Source organism: Manis pentadactyla, chromosome 2 (genome assembly GCF_030020395.1).
Source record: "Manis pentadactyla isolate mManPen7 chromosome 2, mManPen7.hap1, whole genome shotgun sequence".
NCBI lineage: Eukaryota > Metazoa > Chordata > Mammalia > Pholidota > Manidae > Manis > Manis pentadactyla.
This window is the reverse complement of record NC_080020.1, coordinates 84,013,033-84,035,250: the sequence shown is the minus strand read 5'-3', so window position 1 is coordinate 84,035,250 and position 22,218 is coordinate 84,013,033. Positions and strand designations below refer to the sequence as shown.

General features: G+C 39.9%; 1 protein-coding gene across 1 annotated transcript in view; it reads right to left on the bottom strand.

Moving 5' to 3' along the window:
* Positions 1-22,218, bottom strand: part of ANKRD31 (ankyrin repeat domain 31) — a 166,429-nt gene that overhangs the window by 132,195 nt on the left and 12,016 nt on the right. Inside the window, exon 3 of the mRNA XM_036886106.2 lies at positions 19,288-19,394. Coding sequence (XP_036742001.2) covers positions 19,288-19,394 — 107 coding nt within the window. The remainder of the gene's footprint in view (positions 1-19,287; positions 19,395-22,218) is intronic.

The following is a 22,218-nucleotide window of genomic DNA, read 5'->3' as shown; positions in this document are numbered from 1 at the left end:
TCATTGCGCTTTCATGACTAGGGTGTTTGGAAAGCTAAGACAGGCAGAATGCCTGGAGAGACTGAGATTCCAGCCGCTTGTGGAAAGCACGGATCCATATCTGGCTGCTCTGGAACAAAAGAAAGGTAGGCAGTCTGAGAGACTTCCTAACAGCACAAGGGCTGCTAAATAGGCAAGGTGCACAGAGCTTAATGCTCAGGAGAAAGAGGACAGGTAGACAAAATTTTCAGGCTGCACTCTGCCCAGAAGGTTGGGAACTTTCATGATCTTCAGGTGCTCCAGGCCCCCGGCTGGCTATACAGCTCCAAGTCTCCCATCTGTGATATACAGGCTGCTGTGCCTTCCTCCCGGCCAGCCCCACCTGGTTCGCAAACCAGCAAACACTACCCTGGGGATAGGCCAGCCAGAGGGAGGCCCCGCCTAAAGGAGCTACAACAGGAAAGCATAGAGGATTATATCCAGGTGCTCAGCCCACTGGTTCAGGCAGTGGAGACAGGCATAGCAGCGGGGAAGCAGGAAATTGCTTTTTCCTCCTCCCAGGCACCAACAGCAATCCCTTGCCACCCCAGACATTGCTCCAAGGGCTGAGCAGCTCCAGAAAGTAAAGCTTCTAGGCACTAGAGGGTACCATATACAAATATGAAATATCAAAGGAGCCTGGGTCAAACCAAAATTGTACAAACACCACAAAAAGAGTCAAATGAAACCAATCTTCCAGAAAAAGATTTCAAAATAAAAATGATAAACATGCTCATGGAGGTACAGAAAAATATTCAAGATCTCAGGAATGAATTTAGGACAGAGATCCAATCATTGAAGAATACAATGGAAGGCATTAAAAGCAGATTAGATATGGTGGAGAAGATGATAAATGAAATAGAAATTAGGGAAGAGGAATACAAAGAAGCTGAGGCACAGAGAGAAAAAAGGATTTCTAAGAATGAAAGAATATTGAGAGAACTGTGTGACCAATCCAAACGGAACAATATTCATATCATAGGGGTACCAGAAGAAGAAGAGAGAGAAAAAGGGATAGAAAGTGTCTTTGAGGAGGTAATTCCAGAAAAACTTCCCCAATCTGGGGAAGGAGATATGCTCTCAGGCCATGGAAGTACACAAATCTCCCAACACAAGGGACTCAAGGAAGACAAGACCAAGACATATAAAAATTAAAATAGCAAACATGAAGGATAAGGACAGACTATTAAAAGCAGCCAGGGAGAGAGGTGGAGCCAAGATGGCGGCGTGAGTAGGACAGTGGGAATCTCCTCCCAAAAACATATATATTTTTGAAAATACAACAAATACAACTAATCCTAAAAGAGAGACCAGAAGACACAGGACAATAGCCAGACTACATCCACACCTGTGAAAACCCAGCACCTGGTGAAAGGGGTAAGATACAAGCCCCGGCCTGGCAGGACCTGAGAGCCCCTCACCCCAGCTCCCAGCGGGAGGAGAGGAGTCGGAGCGGGGAGGGACAGGGAGCCCAGGACTGCTAATCACCCAGCCCTAGCCATCTGCACCAGAGCACAGACATAGTGCATGCGTGGGATGCTGGAAACTAGGGAAACAGGACAGCAAGACCTTTGAGTGGGTCCCGAAGCCAGCACCCCTGTGCCAAAGAAAAGCGAGTGCTTTTTGAAAGTCTTAAAGGGACAGGGACGCCACTGGTGGAAGGAAGCATCCCGGGTCACAGTCCAGCAGCTGGAAATTCCAGGGAATTCCGGGCGCACTAACCCCCTGGGCAACAGCTCTGAGACCCCTCATGGAGGTAAACAGCCAAACAGTTCCCCGTCCATTAACCCTCTGGGGCCCCGCCATAGCAGAGCAGCAGCCTGAGGCTGGTCACGCCCATAGCAAGGGAGCTTCCTCCATACCAGCCAGGCAAGATACAGAGACCCAGTCTACAAACAATTGCCCAACACGAGCCACTACGGGTTGCAGTTGTCCCAGTAGAGAAAGGCCAGGAGAAAGTGGAAAGCCTTGGCTCTTCCAGCTGACAGAAAGTCAATAGCTCACCATTGCACCTATCAACATGAAAAGGCAAAAAAAACTGATCCAGACAAGACTAACCCAGACAGCTTCAACATCTACTACATCTTCCCCTGAGAAAGAACCTGGGGAGATAGATCTAACCAGTCTTCCTGAAAAAGAATTCAAAACAAAAGTCATAACCATGCTGATAGACTTGCAGATAAACATGCAAGAACTAAGGAGGGAGAATACAGAAATAAAACAAGCTCTGGAAGGACTTCAAAACAGAATGGACGAGATGCAAGAGACCATTAATGGACTAGAAAACAGAGAACAGGAACGCAGAGAAGCTGATGCAGAGAGAGATAAAAGGATCTCCAGGAATGAAAGAATTTTAAGAGAACTGAGTTACCAATTGAAACGTAACAATATCCGCATTATAGAGGTACCAGAAGAAGAAGAGAGAGAGAAAGTGTCTTTGAAGAAATAATTGCTGAAAACTTCCCCAAACTAGGGGAGTAAATGGCCTCTCAGAACACAGAGGTACACAGAACTCCCATGAGAAGGGATCCAAGCAGGGCAACACCAAGACACATAATAATTAAAATTGCAAAGATCAAAACCAAGGACAAAGTATTAAAGGCAGCCAGAGAGAAAAAAAAGGTCACCTACAAACGAAAACCCATCAGGCTATCATCAGACTTCTCAACAGAAACCCTACAGGCCAGAAGAGAATGGCATGATATACTTAATGCAATGAAACAGAAGGGCCTCAAACCAAGATTACTGTATCCAGCACGATTATCATTTAAATATGAAGGAGGGATCAAACAATTCCCAGACAAGCAAAAGTTGAGGGAATTTGCCTCCCACAAACCACCTCTACAGGGCATCTTACAGGGACTGCTCTAGATGGGAGCACTCCTAGAAAGAGCACAGAACAAAACACCCAACATATGATGAAAGGAGGAGGAGGAATAAGAAGGGAGAGAAATAAAGAATCATCAGACCATGTTTATAATAGCTCAATAAGCGAGTTAAGTTAGACAGTAAGATAGTAAAGAAGCTAACCTTGAACCTTTGGTAACCACAAACTTAAAGCCTGCAATGGCAATAAGTAAATATCTTTAAATAATCACCCTAAATGTAAATGGACTGAATGCACCAATCAACAGACACAGAGTAAGAATGGATAAAAAAGCAAGACCCATCCATATGCTGCTTACAAGAGACTCACCTCAAACCCAAAGACATGCACAAACTTAAAGTCAAGGGATGGAAAAAGATATTTCATGCAAACAACAGGGAGAAATAAGCAGGTGTTGCAATACTAGTATCAGACAAAATAGACGTCAAAATAAAGAAAGTAGAATGGGGCGGAGCCAACATGGCGGCGTGAGTAGGACAGTGGGAATCTCCTCCCAAAAACATATATACTTTTGAAAATACAACAAACACAACTAGCCCTAAAAGAGAGACCAGAAGACGCAGGACAGTGGCCAGACTGCAGCTACACCAGCAAGAACCCAGCGACTGGTGAAAGGGGTAAGATACAAGCCCCGGCCCGGCGGAACCTGAGCGCCCCTCCCCCCAGCTCCCGGCGGGAGAAGAATAGGCAGAGCGGGAGGGAGACGGAGCCCAGGACTGCCGAACACCCAGCCCCAGCCATCCGGGCCAGAGCGCAGACACAGTACGTGCCCAGGGGGCCCTGGATACTGGGGGAACAGGGAGTAAGACCTCTGAGCGGGTGCCTAAGCTGAGGCCCCTGTGACAAAGAAAAGCGGGGGCTTTTTGAAAGTCTTAAAGGGACAGGGACTTAACAGCTTGACGGAAACAACCCAGGTCACAGTACAGCAGCTGGAAATTACAGGGAAAACCGGGTGCACTAACCCCCTGGGCAACAGCTCTGAGACCCCTGACGGAGGCAAACAGTCAAGCAGCCCCCCCATCCATTACCCCACCGGGCACTGCGAAAGCAGAGAAGCAGCCTGAGACAAACTCCGCCCACAGAAAGGGAAATTTCTCCCTTCCGGCCAGGCAAGACACAAAGACCCAGTCTACACGCAATTACCCAACACAAGCCACTAGGGGTCGCAGTTGTCCCAGTAAAGAAAGGCCAGTAGCAAGTGAAAATTTTGGCCCTCCCAGCTGACAGTCAATAGCACCTGTCAACATGAAAAGGCAAAAAAATATGATCCAGACAAGACTAACCCAGACAGCTTCGGCATCTGCTACATCTTCCCCTGAGAAGGAATCTGGGGAGATAGATTTAGCCAGTCTTCCTGAAAAAGAATTCAAAACAAAAGTCATAACCATGCTGATGGACTTGCAGAGAAATATGCAAGAACTAAGGAAGGAGAATTCAGAAATAAAACAAGCTCTGGAAGGACTTCAAAACAGAATGGACGAGATGCAAGAGACCATTAATGGACTAGAAAACAGAGAACAGGAATGCAGAGAAGCTGATGCAGAGAGAGATAAAAGGATCTCCAGGAATGAAAGAATTTTAAGAGAGCTGAGTGATCAATCGAAAAGGAATAATATAAGAATCATAGGTATCCCAGAAGAAGTAGAGAGAGAAAAGGGGATAGAAAATGTCTTTGAAGAAATAATTGCTGAAAATTTCCACAAACTAGGGGAAGAAATGGCCTCTCAGACCACAGAGGTACACAGAACTCCCATGACAAGGGATCCAAGGAGGGCAACACCAAGACACATAATAATTAAAATGGCAAAGATCAAAGACAAGGACAAAGTATTACAGGCAGCCAGAGAGAAAAAAAAGGTTACCTACAAAGGAAAACCCATCAGGCTATCATCAGACTTCTCAACAGAAACCCTACAGGCCAGAAGAGAATGGCATGATATACTTAATGCAATGAAACAGAAGGGCCTCGAACCAAGACTACTGTATCCAGCACGAATATCATTTATTTATGAAGGAGGGATAAAACAATTCCCAGACAAGCAAAAGTTGAGGGAATTTGCCTCCCACAAACCACCTCTACAGGGCATCCTACAGGGACTGCTCTAGATGGGAGAACTCCTAAAAAGAGCACACAACAAAACACCCAACATATGAAGAAGGGAGGAGGAGGAATAAGAAGGGAGAGAAATAAAGAATCATCAGACTGTGTTTATAATAGCTCAACAAGCGAGTTCAGTTAGACAGTAAGATAGTAAAGAAGCTCACCCTAATCCTTTGGTAACCACAAACTTAAAGCCTGCAATGGCAATAAATTCTTACCTTTCAATAATCACCCTAAATGTAAATGGACTGAATGCACCAATCAAAAGACACAGAGTAATAGAATGGATAAAAAAGCAAGATCCATCCATATGCTGCTTACAAGAGACTCACCTCAAACCCAAAGACGCGCACAGACTGAAAGTCAAGGGATGGAAAAAGATATTTCAAGCAAACAACAGAGAGAAGAAAGCAGGTGTTGCAATTCTGGTATCAGACAAAACAGACCTCAAAATAAAGAAAGTAACAAAAGACAAAGAAGGACATTACATAATGATAAAGGGCTCAGTCCATCAAGAGGATATAACCATTATAAATATATATGCACCCAATACAGGAGCACCAACATACCTGAAACAAATATTAATAGAACTAAAGGAGGAAATAGAATGCAATGCATTCATTCTAGGCGACTTCAACACACCACTCACTCCAAAGGACAGATCCACCAGACAGAAAATAAGTAAGGACACAGAGGCACTGAACAACACACTAGAACAGATGGACCTAACAGACATCTACAGAACTCTACATCCAAAAGCAACAGGATACACATTCTTCTCAAGTGCACATGGAACATTCTCCAGAATAGACCACATACTAGGCCACAAAAAGAGCTTCAGTAAATTCCAAAAGATTGAAATCCTACCAACCAACTTTCCAGACCACAAAGGCATTAAACTAGAAATAAACTGTTCAAAGAAAGCAAAAAGGCTCACAAACACATGGAGGCTAAACAACACGCTCCTAAATAATCAATGGATCAATGACCAAATCAAAATGGAGATCCAGCAATATATGGAAACAAATGACAACAACAACACTAAGCCCCAACTTCTGTGGGACACAGCAAAAGCAGTCTTAAGAGGAAAGTATATAGCAATCCAAGCATATTTAAAAAAGGAAGAGCAATCCCAAATGAACGGTCTAATGTCACAACTATCGAAATTGGAAAAAGAAGAACAAATGAGGCCTAAGGTCAGCAGAAGGAGGGACATAATAAAGATCAGAAAAGAAATAAATAAAATTGAGAAGAATAAAACAATAGCAAAAATCAATGAAACCAAGAGCTGGTTCTTCGAGAAAATAAACAAAATAGGTAAGCCTCTAGCCAGACTTATTAAGAGGAAAAGAGAGTCAACACAAATCAACAGTATCAGAAACGAGAAAGGAAAAATCACGACGGACCCCACAGAAATACAAAGAATTATTAGAGACTACTATGAAAACCTATATGCTAACAAGCTGGGAAACCTAGGAGAAATGGACAACTTCCTAGAAAAATACAACCTTCCAAGACTGACCCAAAAAGAAACAGAAAATCTAAACAGACCAATTACCAGCAACGAAATTGAAGCGGTAATCAAAAAACTACCAAAGAACAAAACCCCCGGGCCAGATGGATTCACCTCGGAATTTTATCAGACATACAGGGAAGACATAATACCCATTCTCCTTAAAGTTTTCCAAGAAATAGAAGAGGAGGGGATACTCCCAAACTCATTCTATGAAGCTAACATCACCCTAATACCAAAACGAGGCAAAGACACCACCAAAAAAGAAAACTACAGACCAATATCCCTGATGAACGTAGACGCAAAAATACTCAACAAAATTTTAGCAAACCGAATTCAAAAATACATCAAAACCATCGTACACCATGACCAAGTGGGATTCATCCCAGGGATGCAAGGATGGCACAACATTCGAAAGTCCATCAATATCATCCACCACATCAACAAAAAGAAAGACAAAAACCACATGATCATCTCCATAGATGCTGAAAAAGCATTTGACAAAGTTCAACATCCATTCATGATAAAAACTCTCAGCAAAATGGGAATAGAGGGCAAGTACCTCAACATAATAAAGGCCATCTATGAAAAACCCACAGCCAACATTATATTGAACAGCGAGAAGCTGAAAGCATTTCCACTGAGATCGAGAACTAGACAGAGATGCCCACTATCCCCACTGTTATTTAACATAGTACTGGAGGTCCTAGCCACGGCAATCAGACAAAACAAAAAAATACAAGGAATCCAGACTGGCAAAGAAGAAGTTAAACTGTCACTATTTGCAGATGACATGATACTGTACATAAAAAACCCTAAAGACTCCACCCCAGAACTACTAGAACTGACATCAGAATACAGCAAAGTTGCAGGATACAAAATCAACACACAGAAATCTGTGGCTTTCCTATATACCAACAATGAACCAACAGAAAGAGAAATTAGGAAAACAACTCCATTCACAATTGCATCAAAAAAAATAAAATACCTAGGAATAAACCTAACCAAAGAAGTGAAAGACTTATATTCTGAAAACTACAAGTCACTCTTAAAAGAAATTAAAGGGGACACTAACAGATGGAAACGCATCCCATGCTCATGGCTAGGAAGAATTAATATCGTCAAAATGGCCATCCTGCCCAAAGCAATATACAGATTTGATGCAATCCCTATGAAACTACCAGCAACATTCTTCAATGAACTGGAACAAATAATTCAAAAATTCATATGGAACCACCAAAGACCCTGAATAGCCAAAGCAATCCTGAGAAAGAAGAATAAAGTAGGGGGGATCTCGCTCCCCAACTTCAAGCTCTACTATAAAGCCATAGTAATCAAGACAATTTGGTACTGGCACAAGAACAGAGCCACAGACCAATGGAACAGACTAGAGAATCCAGACATTAACCCAGACATATATGGTCAATTAATATTCGATAAAGGAGCCATGGACATACAATGGCGAAATGACAGTCCCTTCAACAGATGGTGCTGGCAAAACTGGACAGCTACATGTAGGAGAATGAAACTGGACCATTGTCTAACCCCATATACAAAAGTAAACTCAAAATGGATCAAAGACCTGAATGTAAGTCACGAAGCCATTAAACTCTTGGAAGAAAACATAGGCACAAACCTCTTAGACATAAACATGAGTGACCTCTTCTTGAACATATCTCCCCGGGCAAGGAAAACAACAGCAAAAATGAACAAGTGGGACTATATTAAGCTGAAAAGCTTCTGTACAGCAAAAGACACCATCAACAGAACAAAAAGGAACCCTACAGTATGGGAGAATATCTTTGAAAATGACACATCTGATAAAGGCTTGACGTCCAGAATATATAAAGAGCTCACACGCCTCAACAAACAAAAAACAAATAACCCAATTAAAAAATGGGCAAAGGAACTGAACAGACGGTTCTCCAAAAAAGAAATACAGATGGCCAACAGACACATGAAAAGATGCTCCACATCACTAATTATCAGAGAAATGCAAATTAAAACTACAATGAGGTATCACCTCACACCAGTAAGGATGGCTGCCATCCAAAAGACAAACAACAAATGTTGGCGAGGCTGTGGAGAAAGGGGAACCCTCCTACACTGCTGGTGGGAATGTAAACTTGTTCAACCATTGTGGAAAGCAGTATGGAGGTACATCAAAATGCTCAAAACAGACATACCATTTGACCCAGGAATTGCACTCCTAGGAATTTACCCTAAGAACGCAGCAATCAAGTATGAGAAAGACCAATGTACCCCTATGTTTATCACACCACTATTTACAATAGCCAAGAATTGGAAGCAACCTAAATGTCCATCGATAGGTGAATGGATAAAGAAGATGTGGTACATATACACAAAGGAATACTACTCATCCATAAGAAAAGGGCAAATCCAACCATTTGCAGCAACATGGATGGAGCTGGAGGGTATTATGCTCAGTGAAACAAGCCAAGCAGAGAAAGAGAAATACCAAATGATTTCACTCATCTGTGGAATATAAGAACAAAGGAAAAACTGAAGGAACAAAACAGCAACAGAATCACAGAACTCAAGAATGGACTAACAGGTACCAAAGGGAAAGGGACTGGGGAGGATGGGTGGGTAGGGAGGGATAAGGGGGGGCAGAAAAAGAGGGGTATTAAGATTAGCATCCATAGCGGGGTGGGAGAAAGGGGAGGGCTGTACAACACAGAGAAGACAAGTAGTGATTCTACAACAGTTTGCTACGCTGATGGACAGTGACTGTAAAGGAGTATATAGGGGGGACCTGGTATAGGGAAGAGCCTAGTAAGCAAAGTATTCGTCATGTAAGTGTAGATTAATGATTAAAAAAAAAAAAAGCCGTTCCTATGTGGTGACCTCTAATGAGTTCTACACAATGATATAAAGGGCATATAAAAGTGTAGGCAAAGGGTCTGTTTGTGTTTATACAGAGGATCAAAGCCTAATTTGGCTACCCCGAAAATGAACTAAGATACGATATGAAAAAGAACTTCCAACATCAGCACTCTCGGGAAGACTCATGACAGAAGATGGTCAGCAAAAAAAAAAAAAAAAACTCCAACAAAGATCCACGCACTGTCACAGGTGTAGATGCACTCATCCCACCAGTTCCTGGACTTGCCATGGGAATGATGAAGGAGATATCTAAGCTGGCCTATGCATACAGTAAAACAAAAATTGGACTGGATCTATACTGTTGGAACTCAACCAAGAATTAGGAGAAGTGCAAATTGCAGCACTCCAAAATCTTACCACCACAGACTATTTATCATTAAAAGAACATACGGGATATGAACAGTCCCTAGGAAGGGGTTGTTCTAGATTATCTGAATTCTCTCAGACTGTTTAAGTTCAGTCGGACAATATCCACCATATCATAGATAAGTTTTCACAAATGCCTAAGGTGCCTAACTGGTTTTCTTGGTTTCACTGGAGATGGCTGGTAATTACAGGTATGCTTTGGTTAGGTAACTATATTCCTATTATGTTAATGTGTGTGCACAATTTAATTAGTAGTTTAAAACCTATCCATGCTGAAGTTACTCTACAAGAAGATATGTCAAAGAAATAATCAATCTTCCCAGGTTTTCTTCTGCCTGCTACTTCTATAGCTTTTCTTCTTCCTACCTAATCACAACCTTTAAATAGAACTCGTGCAACATGTCGAATTTACCGAGTATCATAATTCTTCCAAGTGGTAAAGACACCTGAAGACAAATGCTCGGCATAGAAGCCACAGGGCATAAATATGCAAAGAAGTAAAAAGCTAACCTTTTCAAACAATAAGGCTTCTCTCTCACTTACCAACTTAACATTTCCCTGTATGGCCCCGGAAGATGACTGGTTAGCCAGAGACGGGTAAGATTCCTCAAGGGAGGAACAACCTAAGACAGGCACAGTCGCAGGGGGCCATCTGGTGAGAAAATGGGGAGCAGCAGAGGTGAGGCTTAGAACCTCCCCCCTCATGTTCTGAGAGAAATCTTCTGCATACATGGATGTTTATTGCCCTCGTCTAGCTCGGATTAACACATAGTCTATAGGCACACACCTGATCATCTACATTTGCTCTCTTACAACACTAAACTCTGTGTTCTACCTTTATCTCGTATCTACCTACCACTTCAGCATTTTATTAAAAATAATAATAATAGAGAAATGTGGTATCTACATATAAATCAAGTTTAAAAATCAAATGAATAGTCATACTTGAACTGACTGTGTACAGTTCATAATGCATGAACAAAACCGAAAGCTTCTGTGATGACTGCCCTTGCACTGTTCACCATGTAACTTATTCACTATGTAAGAATTTGTACTCCATGTAAGAATTTGTTCGTTATGCATCAGAAGATTGGAGACTGACGAAAATTAGGCTTGGGGTGGATTAATGATTGTGCATTGAGTATTGATCCCCCTATACAGAAATTTATTGTGGTTAACAACTATTTGATCATTAAATATGAGAGATGCCCTCACAAAATATATATATATATATATATATATATATATATATAAACACACTTCCAATTGTAAAATAAATAAGTAACCGGGATGTAATGTATAGCATAAGGAATATAGTCAAAATATTGTAACAACTTGGTATGGTGATACCTGGTACCTAGAATTATCATGTATATAAATGTTGAATCACTGTGTTGTACACCTGAAACTAATGTAATGCAATACTGTTGTCAACTACCATTCAATAAAAATACAAATAAAAAAAATAAAAAATAAAAAATAAAGAAAGTAACAAAAGATAAAGAAGGACATTACATAATGATAAAAGGCTCAGTCTAACAAGAGGATATAACCATTATAAATATATATGCAACCAATACAGGAGCACCAACATATGTGAAACAAATACTAACAGAATTAAAGAAGGAAATAGAATGCAATGCATTCATTCTGGGAGACTTCAACACACCACTCACTCAAAGGACAGATCCACCAGACAGAAAATAAGTAAGGACACAGAGGCACTGAACAACACACTAGAACAGATGGACCTAATAGACATCTACAGACCTCTACATCCAAAAGCAACAGGATACACATTCTTCTCAAGTGCACATGGAACATTCTCCAGAATAGACCACATACTAGGCCACAAAAAGAGCCTCAGTAAATTCCTAAAGATTGAAATCCTACCAACCAACTTTTCAGACCACAAAGGAATAAAACTAGAAATAAACTGTACAAAGAAAGCAAAAAGGCTCACAAACACATGGAGGCTCAACAACATGCTCCTAAATAATCAATGGATCAATGACCAAATCAAAATGGAGAGCCAGCAATATATGGAAACAAATGACAACAACAACACTAAGCCCCAACTACTCTGGGATACAGCAAAAGCCTTAAGAGGAAAGTATATAGCAATCCAGGCATATTTAAAGAAGGAAGAACAATCCCACGTGAATGGTCTAATGCCACAATTATCGAAACTGGAAAAAGAAGAACAAATGAGGCCTAAGGTCAGCAGAAGGAGGGACATAATAAAGATCAGAGAAGAAATAAATAAAATTGAGAAGAATAAAACAGTAGCAAAAATCAATGAAACCAAGAGCTGGTTCTTCAAGAAAATAAACAAAATAGATAAGCCTCTAGCCAGACTTATTAAGAGGAAAAGAGAGTCAACACAAATCAACAGAATCAGAAACGAGAAAGGAAAAATAATGACGGATTACCCCACAGAAACACAAAGAATTCTTAGAGAGTACTATGAAAACCTATATGCTAACAAGCTGGGAAACCTAGGAGAAATGGACAACTTCCTAGAAAAATACAACCTTCCAAGACTGACCCAGAAAGAAACAGGTAATCTAAACAGACCAATTACCAGCAACGAAATTGAAGCAGTAATCAAAAAACTACCCAAGAAGAAAACCCCTGGGCCAGATAGATTTACCTCAGAATTTTATCAGACATACAGAGAAGACATAATACCCATTCTCCTTAAAGTTTTCCAAAAAATAGAAGAGGAGGGAATAATCCCATTCTATGAAGCCAACATCACCCTAATACCAAAACCAGGCAAAGACCCCACCAAAAAAGAAAACTACAGACCAATATCCCTGATGAACATAGATGCAAAAATACTCAACAAAATATTAGCAAACCGAATTCAAAAATACATCAAAAGGATCATACACCATGACCAAGTGGGATTCATCCCAGGGATGCAAGGATGGTACAACATTCGAAAATCCATCAACATCATCCACCACATCAACAAAAAGAAAGACAAAAACCACATGACCATCTCCATAGATGCTGAAAAAGCATTCAATAAAATTCAATATCCATTCATGATAAAAACTCTCAACAAAATGGGTATAGAGGGCAAGTACCTCAACATAATAAAGGCCATCTATGATCAACCCACAGCCAACATCATACTGAACAGCGAGAAGCTGCAAGCTTTTACTCTGCGATTGGGAACAAGACACAGATGCCCACTATCCCCACTGTTATTCAACATAGTACTGGAGGTCCTAGGCCATGGCAATTAGACAAAACAAAGAAATACAAGGAATCCAGATTGGTAAAGAAGAGGTCAAACTGTCACTATTTGCAGATGACATGATACTGTACATAAAAAACCCTAAAGACTCCACACCAAAACTACTAGAACTAATATCGGAATTCAGCAAAGTTGCAGGATACAAGATTAACACACAGAAATCTGTGGCTTTCCTATACACTAACAATAAACTAATAGAAAGAGAAATCAGGAAGACAATTCCATTCACAATAGCATCAAAAAGAATAAAATACCTAGGAATAAACCTAACCAAGGAAGTGAAAGACCTATACCCTGAAAACTATGAGACACTCTTAAGAGAAATTAAAGAGGTCACTAACAAATGGAAACTCATCCCATGCTCCTGGCTAGGAAGAATTAATATCATTAAAATGGCCATCCTGCCCAAAGCAATCTACAGATTCGATGCAATCCCTATCAAACTAGCAACAGCATTCTTCAATGAACTGGAACAAATAGTTCAAAAATTCATATGGAAACACCAAAGACCCCGAATAGCTAAAGCAATCCTGAGAAGGAAGAATAAAGTGGGGGGGATCTCACTCCCCAACTTCAAGCTCTACTACAAAGCCACAGTAATCAAGACAATTTGGTACTGGCACAAGAACAGAGCCACAGACCAATGGAACAGAATAGAGACCCCAAACATTAACCCAAACATATATGGCCAACTGATATTTGACAAAGGGGCCATGGACATACAATGGGGAAATGACAGTCTCTTCAACAGATGGTGCTGGTAAAACTGGACAGCTACATGTAAGACAATGAAACTGGATCACTGTCTAACCCCATATACAAAAGTAAATTCAAAATGGATCAAAGACCTGAATGTAAGTCATGAAACCATAAAACTCTTAGGAAAAAACATAGGCAAAAATCTCTTAGACATAAACATGAGTGATCTCTTCTTGAACATATCTCCCCAGACAAGGGAAACAAATGCAAAAATGAACAAATGGGACTATATCAAGCTGAAAAGCTTCTGTATAGCAAAGGACACCATCAATAGAACAAAAAGGCAGCCTACAGTATGGGAGAATATATTCATAAATGACAGATCCGATAAAGGGTTGACATCTAAAATATATAAAGCTCTCGTGCACCTCAACAAACAAAAAGCAAATGAACCAATTTAAAAATGGGCACAGGATATGCACATACACTTCTCCAAAGAAGAAATTCAGATGGCCAACAGACACATGAAAAGGTGCTCCACATCGCTAATCATCAGAGAAATGCACATTAAAACCACCATGAGATATCACCTCACACCAGTAAGGATGGCCACCATCCAAAAGACAAACAACAACAAATGTTGGTGAGGTTGTGGAGAAAGGGGAACCCTCCTACACTGCTGGTGGGAATGTAAATTAGTTCAACCATTGTGGAAAGCAGTATGGAGGTTCCTCAGAATGCTCAAAATAGAAATACCATTTGACCCAGTAATTCCACTTCTAGGAATTTACCCTAAGAATGCAGCAGCCCAGTTTGAAAAAGACAGATACACTCCTATGTTTATCACTGCACTATTTACAATAGCCAAGAAATGGAAGCAACCTAAGTGTCCATCAGTAGATGAATGGATAAAGAAGATGTGGTACATATACACAAGGGAATATTATGCAGCCATAAGAAAAAAACAGAACCTACCATTCGCAACAACATGGATGGAGCTAGAGGGTATTATGATCAGTGAAATTAGCCAGGAGGAGAAAGACAAGTACCAAAGGATTTCACTCATATGTGGAGTATAAGAACAAAAGAAAACTGATGGAACAAAACAGCAGCAGAAGCACAGAACTCAAGAATGGACTAATAGTTACCAAAGGGAAAGGGACTGGGGAGGACGGGTGGGAAGGGAGGGATAAGGGAGTGAAAAAAAGAAAAAGGGCATTACAATTAGCATGTATAGTGTGGGGGGGGCACGGGGAGGGCTGTACAACACAGAGAAGACAAGTAGTGATTTTACAGCATCTTACTATGTTGATGGACAGTGACTGTGAACGGGGATGTGGGGGGGACTTGGTGAAGGGGGAGTCTAGTAAACATAATATCCTTCATGTAGTTGTAGATTAATGATACCAAAATAAAAATTTTAAAAAAATAGCAGCCAGGGAGAGAAATAAGATCACATACAAAGGAAAGCCCATCAGGCTAACATCAGACTTCTCAGCAGAAACCTTATAGGCCAGAAGGGAGTGGCATGATGTATTTAATGCAATGACGCAGAAGGGCCTCAAGCCAAGAATACTTTATCCAGAAAGGTTTTCTTTTAAATTTGAAGGAGGGATTAAACAATTTCCAGATAAGCAAAAGCTGAGAGAATTTACCTCCCACAAACCATCTCTATAGTTTATTTTGAAGGGACCGCTATAGATGGAAGTGTTCCTAAGGTTTAATAGCTGTCACCAGAGGTTAAAAAAACCACAGTAAAGAAAGTAGAACAGTTAATTACTAAGAAAATGCAAAATTAAATCAAGTACTCCCAAAGTCAATCAAGTGATAGACAAAGAGTACAGAATATGATACCTAATATATAAAGGATAGAGGAAGAAGAAAAAGGAGGAGAAAGAAAAGAACCTTTAGATTGTGTTTGCAATACCATGCTAAGTGAGTTAAGTTAGACTCTTAGATAGTAAGGACGTTAACTTTGAACCTTTGGTAACCATGAATCTAAAGTCTGCAATGGCAATAAGTACATACCTATGAATAATCACCCTAAAAGTAAATGGTCTGAATGCACCAATCAAAAGACACAGAGTAATAGAATGGATAAAAAAACAAGACCCATCTATATGCTGCCTACAAGAGACTCACCTCAAACCCAAAGACATACACAGACTAAAAGTAAGGGATGGAAAAAGATATTTCATGCAATTAATAGGGAGAAAAAAGCAGGAGTTGTAGTACTTGTATCAGACAAAATATACTTCAAAACAAAGAAAGTCACAAGAGACAAAGAAGGACATTACATAATGATAAAGTGGTGAATTCAACAAGAAGATATAACCATTATATATATTTATGCACCCAAGAAAGGAGCACCTACATAAGTGAAACAAATACTAACAGAATTAAAAGGGGAAATAGAATGCAATGCATTCATTCTAGGAGACTTCAACACCTCACTCACTCCAAAGGACAGATCACCTAGACAGAAAATAAGTAAGGAGACAGAGGACAGAGGCAGTGAACAACACATTAGAACAGAAGGAACTAACAGACATCTATAGAACTCTACACCCAAAAGCAGAATACACATTCTTTTCAAGTGAACATCATTTTCAAGAATAGATCATATACTATTCTATTAATTCAAATAGATTGAAATTCTACTAACCAGTTTCTCAGACCCCAAAGATATGAAACTAGAAATAAATTAAACAAAGAAAATGAAAAATCCCACAAACACATGGAGGTTTCACAACATGCTCCTAAATAACCAATGGATCAATGACCATATAAAAAACAGGGATAAAGCAATATATGGTGACAAGTGAGAATAATTCCACACTGCAAAATCTGTGGGATGCAGTGAAGGCCATGCTAAGAGGAAAGTATATTGCAATACAGGCCTACATGAGGAAAGAAGAACAATCCCATATGAACAGTATAAACTCACAATTAACGAAACTAGAAAAAGAAGAACAAAGGAGGCTCCAAGTCAGTAGAAGGAGGAACATTATAAAGATTAGAGCAGAAATAAATAAAATCAAGAGGAATAAAACAATAGAAAGAATCAAGGAAAGCAAGAGCTGCCTTTTGGGGAAAATAAACAAACTAGATAAACCCCTAGCCAGAGTTATCAAGAAAAAAAGAGAGTCTGCACACATAAAAAGAATCAGAAATGATAAAAGGAAAAATCACTATGGACATCACAGAAATATGAAGAATTATTAGAGAATATTATTAAAAATTACATGCTAATAAACTGGATAATATAGAAGAAAAAGATGGACAACTTTCTGTTTCTAGAAAATTACAACCTTCTAAGGCTGACCCAGAAAGAAACAGAAAATCTGAACAGACCAATTACCAGCAATAAAATTGAACTGGTAATAAAAAAACTACCTAAGAACAAAACTTCTGGATCAGATGGCTTCACTGCTGAATTTTATCAAACATTTAGTGAAGACATAATACCCATCCTCCTTAAAGTTTTACAAAAAGTAGAAGAGGGAATACTCCCAAACTCATTCTATAAGGCCAGCATCACTCTAATACCAAAATCAGGCAAAGACACCACAAAAAAAGAAAATTACAGACCAATAACCCTGATGAACACACATGCAAAACTACTCAACAAAATATTAGTAAACTGAATTTAAAAATACATCAAAAAGATCCTCCTCAATTTACAACTGAATGAAAAAGAATAAAATACCTAGGAATAAACCTAACCAAGGAGGTGAAAGACCTATACTCTGAAAACTACAAGACCCTCATGACAGAAATTAAAGACAACAATAAATGGAAATGCATCCCACACTCATGGATAGGAAGAATTAATATTGTCAAAATGGTCATCCTGCCGAAAGGAATTTACAGATTCAACACAATCTCCATCAAAATACCAACAGCATTCTTTAGTGAACTAGAACAAATAATTCTAAAATTCATATGGAACCACAAAAGACCCCGATAGCCAAAGCAACTCTGAGAAGGAAGAATAAAACTGGGAGGATTACACTCCCTGACTTCAAGATCTACTACAAAACCACAGTAATCAAGACAATTTTGTACTGGCACAAGAAAAGACACATAGATCAATGGAACAAAACAGACAGCCCAGATATGAACCCATGCACATATGGTCAATTAATATGATAAAGGAGTCATGAATATACAATGGGGAAAAGACAGCCTCTTCAACAACTAGTGTTGGCAAAACTACACAGCTACATGTAAGAGATGAAACTGGATTACTTTCTAACTCCATACACAAAAGTAAACTCAAAATGGGTCAAAGACCTGAATCTAAGTCATGAAACCATAAAACTCTTAGAAGAATAGCAAAGTCTCTTGAATATAACATGAGCAACTTTTTCCTGAACACTTCTCCTCAGACAAGGAAAACAAAAGCAAAAATGAACAAATGGGACTACATCAAACTAAAAAGGTTCTGTACAGCAAAGGACACCATCAGCAGAACAAGAGGCATCCTACAGTATGGGAGAATATATTTGTAAACCATTTATCTGATAAGGGGTTAACATCCAAAATATATAGAACTCATATGCCTCAACACCCAAAAAACAAATAACCCAATTAAAAAATGGGCAGAGGATATGAACAGACACTTCTCCAAAGAAGAAATACACATGGCCAACAGTCACATGAAGAGATTCTCCACATCGCTAATCATCAGGCAAACACTAATGAAAACCACAATGATATTTTACCTCTTACCAGTTAGAATGGTCACTATCCAAAAGACAAGAGACAACAAATACTGGTGAGGATGTGGAGAAATAGGAACCCTCCTACACTGTTGGTGGAAATGCAAATTGGTGCAGTTGCTATGGAAATAAGTGCTGAGATTCCTCAAAAAACTAAAAATAGAAATACCATTTGACCCAGTAATTCCACTTCTAGGAATTTACCCAAAGAAAACAAAATCCCTGATTCAAAAAGATATATGCACCCCTATATTTATTGCCACACTATTTGCAATAGCCAAGATATGGAAACAACCAAAGTGTCTATCCACAGATGAATGCATAAAGAAGATGTGGTACATATACACAATGGAGTATCATTCAGCCATAAAAGAACAGAAATACTGCCATTTGCAACAACATGGATGGATCTAGAGAGCATTATGCCCAATGAAATAAGCCAGGCAGACAATGACAAATACTGTATGATTTCACTTACTTGTGGAATATAAAAACAAAGCAAAAGAGAATGAAACAAAACAGCATTAGACTCATAGAAACTGAGAAGTGACTAATGGTTACGAAGGGGGAAGGGTGGGGGTGGGTGCAAGGGGAAGGCGAGGTGGATAAAAGGCACAATTTGCAGTCACAATATAAGTTGATCAAGGGGACTGTTGAACCACTGTGATGTACATTTGAAACCAAAATAAGATTGTATATTAATGATACATTAATAAAAACAAATTAATCATTTATAATTTGCCACTCTTTAAAACAGCATTTCCAATTTTTAATAAGCTTGTATTTAATCAAAATGCCACACACCTGTAAGACTGTATCTTCACTAAGAAAAGGCATCATGTTGTTTTTGCTCATTTGCTCTTGTGGATCCTCTCTGAGTTTAAACCCAAGCTGAATCTTATGGGATGTGCCTGGAAATAGAAATTATTTGCCACACTTTTACTGCTGTTTTGACAACGGCCCAAGGATTTTTACAGACACTGCATAATATCATTAAAATTCATTTTATAAGTTAGAATTTCCAGCTGCCACTTTTATGTGTCAAGGTTTTTAAATTATTAATTAGGAAGAAATGTATATTATACTCAATAAAATAATACTTGATTTTTCTTTGTTTCAGGATGACTGAATGCAAAGGATATGTATAGAAAATTATATAGACTTAAACACCAGTAGAAAGAGTACTTTATTTTTTTAAATTTCATTTTAGGTTATTTTTACAAACTCATAATGCTAATATTTAATTGATAAAAAAAAAGTCAGGATACTGATCAAGATGGCAGTGTGAGTAGAGCAGCGAAAATCTCCTCCCAAAATCATATATATATTTGAAAATACAACAAATACAACTATTCCTAAAAGAGAGACCAGAAGACACAGGACAATAGCCAGACTACATCTGCACCTGTGAGAACCCAGCGCCTCACGAGGGGGTAAGATACAAGCACCGGCCCAGCGGGACCCGAGCGCCCCTCACCCCAGCACCTGGTGGGAGGAGAGGAGTCGGAGCGGAGAGGGAGAGGGAGCCCAGGACTGCTAAATACCCAGCCCTAGCCATCTGCACTGGGAGCACAGACACACAGTCCGTGGTGTGCTGGATATTAGGGAAACAGGACATTAAGACCTGTGAGCAGGTTCCCACAGCTGGCACCCATGGGACAAAGAAAAGCAAGTGCTTCTTGAAAGTCTTAAAGGGACAGGGACCCCACAGCTGAATGGAAGAGTCCTGGGACACTTAGCCTTGCTGCTGGAATCCCAGGGAACTCTGGGCGCCCTAACACCCTGGGCAGCAGTGCAGCGCGGAGGCCCCTCACAGCAATAAACAGCCTCCCACCTGTTTCCCCTCCGACGTGGCTCCACCATATTGGAGCAGAAGCCTGAGGCTGGCCATGCCCATAGCAACCATGGAGCTCCACAGCGGCCGGGCAAGAATCAGAGACCCTGTCTGCACGCAGCTGCCCAGCACAAGCCGCTAGGGGTCACTGTTCCCCCAGGAGAGGAAGGCCACAAACCAGCAAGAAGGGATGTTCTCCCAGGCGACACACACGCCAGCTCCCCACAACTACCTCTATCACCATGAAAAGGCAGAAGAATTTGACACAAACCAGACTAACCCAGACATCCTCCACTGAGAGAGAATCTGGGGAGATAGACCTAACCAATCTCCCTGATAAAGAACTCAAAATAAAGGTCATAACCATGCTGATGGAGCTGCAGAGAAATATGCAAGAGCTAAGGGATGAAGTCCAGAAGGAGATTACAGAAATGAAACAATCTCTGGAAGGATTTATAAGCAAAATGGATAAGATGCAAGAGGCCATTGATGGAATAGAAACCAGAGAACAGGAATGCATAGAAGCTGACACAGAGAGAGATAAAAGGATCTCCTTGAATGAAACAATATTAAGAGAACTGTGTGACCAATCCAAAGGGAACAATATCTGCATTATAGGGATACCAGAAGAAGAAGAAGAGAGAAAAAGGGATAGAAAGTGTATTTGAAGAAATAATTGCTGAAAACTTCCCAAAACTGGGAAAGAAATAATCAGTCAGACCACAGAAGTACACAGAACTCCCAACAGAAGGGACCCAAGGAGGATAACACCAAGACACATAATAATTAAAATGGCAAACAAAGATCAAGGACAAGGACAGAGTACTAAATGCAGCTAGAGAGAGGAAAAAGGTCACCTACAAAGGAAAGCCCATCAGGCTATCGTCAGACTTCTCAACAGAAACCTTACAGGCCAAAAGAGGATGGCATGATGTATTTAATGTAATGAAACAGAAGGGCCTTGAACCAAGAATACTGTATCCAGCACGATTATCATTTAAATATGAAGGAGGGATTAAACAATTCCCAGACAAGCAAAAGTTGAGGGAATTTGCCTCCCACAAACCACCTCTACAGGGTATTTTAGAGGGACTGCTCTAGATGGGAGCACTTCTAAGGCTAAATAGATGTCACCAGAGAAAATAATATCACAGCAAAGAAAGCAGACCAACCAAATACTAACTAAAGGCAAAAAATAAAATCAACAACCCACAAAAGCAGTTAAAGGAAACACAAAAGAGCACAGAATAAAACAACCAACATATAAAGAATGGAGGAGGAGGAAAAAGAAGGGAGAGAAATAAAGAATCATCAGACAGTGTTTATAATAGCTCAATAAGTGAATTAAGTTAGACAGTAAGATAGTACAGAAGTTAACCTTGAACCTTTGGTAACCACGCATCTAAAGCCTGCAATGGTAATAAGTACATATCTTTCAATAATCACCCTAAATGTAAATGGATTGAATGCACCAATCAAAAGACACAGAGTAACAGAATGGATAAAAAAGCAAGACCCATCTATATGCTGCTTACAAGAGACTCACCTCAAACCTAAAGACATGCACAGACTGAAAGTCAAGGGATGGAAAAAGATATTTCATGCAAACAACAGGGAGAAAAAAGCAGGTGTTGCAATACTAGTATCAGACAAAATAGACTTCAAAACAAAGAAAGTAACAAGAGATAAAGAAGGACATTATGTAATGATAAAGGGCTCTGTCCAACAAGAGGATATAACCATTATAAATATCTATGCACCCAACAGAGGAGCACCAACATATGTGAACCATTTGACCCAGGAATTCCACTTTTAGGAATTTACCCTAAGAATGCAGCAGCCCAGTTTGAAAAAGACAGATGCACCCCTATGTTTATCACAGCACTATTTACAATAGCCAA